Genomic DNA, 6,611 nt, shown 5'->3' on the forward strand with positions numbered 1-6,611 from the left:
ATGAGATAGTGGAGAGGGTGCTTGAGAGGAGGTTGAGAAGTATGGTGACAGTTAATGAAATGCAGTGTGGGTTTATGCCTGGTAGGGGAACGGTGGATGCGTTGTTCATGGTGAGAATGTTGCAGGAGAATTATAGAAAGAAGAAACGAAGATTGTACATGTGTTTTGTGGATCTAGAAAAGGCTTTTGATCGAGTACCGAGGAAGGTCATTGAATGGGCGTTGAGGAAGAAAGGAGTGAATGAGAGACTTGTTAAAGCTGTGATGCAGCTGTATGAAGGGGCAAAGACAAAGGTGAGGGTTGGAAGGGGGATGTCGGACGCTTTTAGTGTTAAGGTAGGAGTGCATCAAGGATCAGTGTTATCACCGTTTCTGTTTGCAATTGTGATGGATGTTGTGTGTGGAAACATAATGGAGGGATTGTTATTTGAGATTTTGTATGCAGATGATTTAGTCTTGATGGCTGATAGCATGGAAGAATTGCAGTTAAAATTTGACAGATGGAAAAGTGTTATTGAAAAGAAAGGGTTAAAAGTTAATATTGGTAAGACGAAGGTAATGGTGAGTGGGGAAGGTGGGGAGCGAGTGATAAGTAAAATAGACCCCTGTGGGGTATGTGACAGGAGAGTGAAGGCTAACTCGGTGTTGTGTATAGGAGTTCGAGGTTGAAGGAGTGGTAGGAAGGGGTCGTCCGCGATTGGGATGGAGAGAGCAGGTGGAGAAGGACAGAGTGAAAGCGGGGTTGCGTGATACTGAGGCGAGTGATATGGATGAGGATGGATGAGGATGGATATGGATGAGGATGAGGTGAATGATGTGGATGGCGTCGAGGGGTATTTCGGTTTCATCATAGGTAGCCAAACGGCAACCCCCGATCTCGGGGAAAATGCCGTCTAAACGTGTGTTATTGTTGTTGTATAATAGTGTTGTGTTGTTCCATTAGGTGGTCTTTCATTGTTCCATGTTGCTTATGCATAGTGAGTCTTCTCGTTAATGTTGTTGTGGTCATTCCGATGTATTCAGAATTTTGATGCTCGCACTCACCAATTTTACAAGTGAATAAATAAATCAAATGAATTCTATTAGGTGGTTTTTTTATTGATCCATGTTGCTTATGCATAGTGAGTCTTCTCGTTAATGTTGTTGTAGTCATTCCGATGTATTCAGAATTTTGATGCTCGCACTCACCAATTTTACATGTGAAGATAGCGAAATCAATTTTCATCGATAAACGTAAACCAACAATAAATATTCAACTAAATAATACCAATATTCTTCCAACAAAGAAACACATGATTAAGTTTAATTCTAAAGCCTTCTCCTTCTACAACAGCAAGTGGCTGCATGTCGAGAATAACAAAATTGGCAATTAAGTCATTTAACTTTCCATGTGATACAGATGAAAAATCAAATTTTGACTGTTATGTAGGTGGAGTTGAGACTGGGCAATTTTCATGTGCACCTCGCTTCACAGTCTTCAATTTATTTTTATTTTCATGCATCATTTTGAGATATTTTTCTCCATGAATATTCTGTACATAAAAATAAAAAAAAACAAAAGGTATTATAGATTTCACTCAAAAATAACATTAATAAAATTATAGCGATTAGTCGATATCATTAAAATTTAAAATATGAATTAGATTAACTTTAACAACATACCTTCACGTGTTTGTTAAAATTAGATGGCGTTTATGCTGTCCACGAATAAGTTGTTTCTGGCTTGCACGATCTACAAGCTGCAACATTAACGTAACCATCATCTTCAACAATTTCGAAAAAATAATTCCCAACTACTAAAGACAAAATCCTCGAGTTTTCTTCATCACGCTCCATCTTTATCAGAATTCAGAATGTAAACGAAAAACGGAAACTAATGAGCATAGATGAAAAAAATGATAGCTTGGAAATTAAAAATTAAAATGGTTCTGAGCGATATCTAAGATTCTGATTAAACTCAACAATTATTTTAGTCAGTACTTATAAGAAAAATGTATTAGTATAAGTACTGAAAAAAGTACTTAAGTACAAGTACGTAAGTATAATTTTTTCACATACAAGTACAAGTATATAAGTACCATTTTAATACTTAAGTACGTACTTAAGTACCAATGTACTTGAGTACTCGTCAACACTGCTTTAAATTAATAAATCGATAATAATTTTTTATGATGTTATATGGGCATGATGATGCAATGGTTAAGGTGCCTAGCAATAATGTCGCACTGACTGGTTTCAAGTTTAAAGAGATCCCCATCTATTGTACGCAGTGTGCATTAGTTAACTTATTTACATACACTTACTTATTTGTTGTTTATACCTCTGAGGAGATCATGTAAAAAACTTTTAAATTATTTTAATAATTTTACATATTATAGGTAACTACTATTGAGAAATTCTGATTGTTTTTATTGCTGTTCATCCTTCAGAAGTTATATTGAGAAATTCTGATTGTTCCTATTGCTGTTCATCCTTCAGAAGTTATGTCTCTTTTTCATCAGCTAGCCTCTGAAGTTGTTACTTATTGTATTTTTAAATATAAAGAATAACTGTTATGATTGTTATTTGTTTAGTTTACAGCTTTGAAACACAAAATTGATTGTGAGCTATACATCTTGAATGATGAGAAAGTTAGTTTAATAATAATATTATTGTTATTACTATCATGAGTATAACTATTTTTATATCAATTTCTCAAAAGCACCTTACAAAAATTTACAAAAGTTTAATAATTTGATAAACTTTTGCACCATCTTTTATCCTTTTCAAGTAAGGTAATTAATGGCTTGACGTCACTTGGATTGTTGCTTTCAAATTTTCAGACAAACTCTGATTGGGAAGCTTCATTTGTGATCAAATTGAAAAATTTGCAGTTGACACAAAGATGAAATAAAGTTTACAATGGTGTTGGAATCGGATGCAAAATATCCGACTCCCAATTCCGGGTTCCGACTTCCAGAAAAAATTTTAAACTTTTGTATCATAATTTTAGTTAAATATCACTATTAAATAAAAAAAATACTTTAAAAAACACTTAAAAAATTTTCAATGTAATTATTTATACTTGTATCAAAACATACTGAAAGAAAATTATGTAATTTTATTCATGTTGTTAGCATTTAATTTTAGTATTAAATATGATTCTACACATTAAAAAAAACACGATTCTGAAAAACGTTTTCAAATTAAAACTTTTTTCTAATTCATATTAATTTCCGGATTTAGAGTCTGATGAAAAATATCCGGCAAAAATGTCCGACTCTGATACTGAATTAATAATTTGTCAGTTTTTATTTCATTTTTTATATTGTTATTCTTTTACGAAGTAGATGAAAACATAATGTCTTGATATTGATAATATTCAAGTGATCAATGATGTCGGATACATCAAATTTTTTGGCAATGCCAATTTTACAAGTTTCTGTCTTTTTTCCTAATTTGTTTTTGATATCTTAAAATTATTTTGTAGACGTTATCAAATGAACGCTTTTGATGATGCATTATTTTCCTTGATGTGCAAATTATCATTCAGATGTTTTTTATTTTAACAACTATAATGAAATCATCTTTCGTGTTTGTCATTTCACATCAGACAAAAAAAAATATAAACTATTATGGTCCTGGGTATGACATAAAACTGCATCCACGCTGTCTTGCGTGCTTTTGAGCAAAAGGCTAGGCCCACCGCTTATAACTGGGGATTGTCGTCAGGATGGGTGTCCGGATGTAAAAATTTTTTCCCAAATTATTCCTATGCCATCACAAAGAAAAACAACGGCTCGCCAACGGCTCTCCAGCAGGCCTTAAGTGGTCAAGGGGTGCCAAGAATCCCTGGGAAGTATGCAATAGTGGAGGGATGCTGCAGAAAAATTCAGAATGGCCCTTCTATGGTACTTGGAACGCTCAATGTTGCATCACTGACTGGCCCCAGCATGAAAAACGCAGAAATGCTCGAGCGTAAAAGGATTGACATCTGCTGCCTTCAGGAAATCCGATGGAAATCGAATGGTGTCTGTCATGTCAACTCAGACAAAGGAAAAATATAAAATATTCTGGAATGGTAAAAGAAAGCCAAAAATGGTGTTGGAATTTTTGTCAGAGAACCGCTAGCCCAAGAAGTACTGGATATTAAAAGGATTAATTCACGTCTTTTGTGGATCAAGCTTCGCATAGAAAAGCAAACAAAGATTATTTTTTCTGCATACGCACCACAGACAGACGAATCAAAAGAGACGAAAAATGACTTCTGGGCTGCATTCTCTGACACCACCTCAACAATACCAAAATCTAAAACAATTCTGATTGGAGGCGATTTCAATGAGAGAAAACAGATGGTTTTGACAACGTACATGGCGGTTTTGGCTATGGAGAACGGAATGAAAAAGATGGCAACCGCATCCTTGAGTTTGCTGAAAGTCACGGGTTTTGTTTACTGAACACATATATAAGAAAGAGGTTGGACCATCTCATAACATACAAAAGTGGACCATCAGCCACGCAAATTGATTTCTTCGCTGTCAAGCAACAACACCGAAGGCTATTCAAAAATGTCAAAGTTATACCTGGCGAATCATGTGTCGCCCAGCATAGACTCTTTGTGGCAGTCCTGGTTGTCGAACTGTCAAAACATTAGTCTAAACAAATAGCTCGGAGAATCAAAACGTGGAAGCTGAAAAGCAATATTCATCGAGAAAAATTTCAAAAGATTGTAGCAACACAGTTAGACCACCAATCGCGAGCCAGTACAGATTGGATTACATACATAACCGTTTTGATAAACGCTGCAATTACAGCCAAATTAGACGATCAGTTGTATCCATTTCATTTAAATTTAGAGCTTTCATGTCTTGCTCGATTGTTTGCGACCAGGACTTCTTTGGACGGCCTTTGGGACGTGTGCCAGGTACTTCAACATCTGCAAGAGAAGTTATGGCACTGTTTCCATTTTGTTTGACATGACCAAACCACCGCAGACGGTGTTGCCGGCATTTGTCCTTTATATCATCTAAACCGGCAGGACGCAGGATTTCGGTAGATTTGATGTGGTCCTTCAGACTAATTCGTTGCATCCATCGGAGCATTTTCATGTCGGTTCGTTGAAGTTGTTGTTCCAGTTTGGTTGTCATTGGCCATGTTTCTGCACCATATAACAAGACCGGACGTATCACAGATTTATAAAGTCTTGATCATAGTGGTAGTGGGATGTCTGCCTTTCCAACTTTCATAGCTTTCAGAGCTTCTGTAAGCTCCTTTACAGTGATGTCTGGAATCGGACCTTCGATGGGTGGAGCGTCAAAGTTAACATTGATGGGATTTGTTTCGTTTAACAGACGATTGAACTATTCTCTCCACTGTAGCTTGATCTCATCTTGTTCAAGAACCATCTCATTTTTGTCGTTTTTGATACATGAGGCACCAACTATGTCTTGTTTCGTACGCTTTGCTTGTTTTGCTATACGATACAGAGATTTCATTTGTTCACCTTTGCTTTTAGTGAGCCACTCTCTGCACTGATCTGTTCGTGCCAGTGCAACTTGACGTCTTGCATAGTTGTTCTTCTCACGGAAAATTTTATGGTCATCTACAGACTTTGATTTTTGCCATTGCTTGATCCAACATTGAGCGTTCCAAATCTAAGTACCATAGAGGGGCCATTCTGAATTTTTCTGCAACATCCCTCCGCTATTGCATACTTCCTAGAGATTCTTGGCACCCCTTGACCACTTAAGGCCTGCTGGGGACTAGGGGCCGTTGTTTTTCTTTGTGATAGCATAGGAATAATTTGGGGAAATTTTTTACATCCGGACACCCATCCTGACGACAACCACCAGTTATAAGCGGTGGGCCTAGCCTTTCACTCAAAAGCACGCAAGGCAGCGTGGATGCAGTTTTATGTCATACCCAGGACATTTATTCAAACTACTGTTTAAACTAAATTTTTTATAATATAATTTTTGTATTAATAATTATTATCAATATTAATAATTTGTCACAATGTCTTAAAAATCATTTTACATTCAAATTCAATATACTATTTTATTTTTTTTATAATAAAATCTTGATTTGTTGACGTTCAAGGAATAATTTTCAATAAAAGTTGAGCGTTTTAGATCATAAAATTGTTGAACAATGATGAACTTGAACAGACATAAACTTGAAAATAATTTAATGCATTATTTTTCTAAAAAAAAACAAACTTTTGAGTTTCGACGAATCTGAGATTTTAAGAATTATAGAAACAATAATATTGGTTTATAAAAGGTACGAGTGTTGTGAAATATATTTGAACTATGGTTCCTGAAAAAATTTAAATGGTATTTTAAACGTTTGAAATATATTCGACATTTTTGTTTTTGAATTACTTTCTTTATCAATAATAATTTTTTTAATTTAGGTGATTTGCATCCATAGAATAAATATGGAATATGAAAATAAGTGGAAAAGGTATGAAAAATTTGCTCACGATGTGAACAAACTTGAAAGTACAGTAAAAGTAATAATTTTTATTTATTCGGTATTGGTATTGATAATGAGTAATAATATGTCATTCAATACCGTGCCCTATGCTTAGTGTTAATCAATCCTCGTTTATAGTCTCCATCCGTTATGGGT

The 6,611-nt window shown here is 35.1% G+C and overlaps 1 protein-coding gene across 1 annotated transcript in view; it reads left to right on the forward strand.

Annotated features, from left to right (window-relative positions):
- HELRODRAFT_165025 (hypothetical protein) overlaps window positions 1–4,045 on the forward strand; it is a gene marked incomplete at both ends in the record, with an annotated part of 5,496 nt that extends 1,451 nt beyond the window's left edge. Inside the window, 2 exons of the mRNA XM_009030931.1 lie at window positions 2,573–2,629; window positions 3,767–4,045. Coding sequence (XP_009029179.1) covers window positions 2,573–2,629; window positions 3,767–4,045 — 336 coding nt within the window. The remainder of the gene's footprint in view (window positions 1–2,572; window positions 2,630–3,766) is intronic.
- Window positions 4,046–6,611: the final 2,566 nt, after the last annotated feature.

Source organism: Helobdella robusta (assembly GCF_000326865.2).
Source record: "Helobdella robusta unplaced genomic scaffold HELROscaffold_7, whole genome shotgun sequence".
Lineage (NCBI taxonomy): Eukaryota > Metazoa > Annelida > Clitellata > Rhynchobdellida > Glossiphoniidae > Helobdella > Helobdella robusta.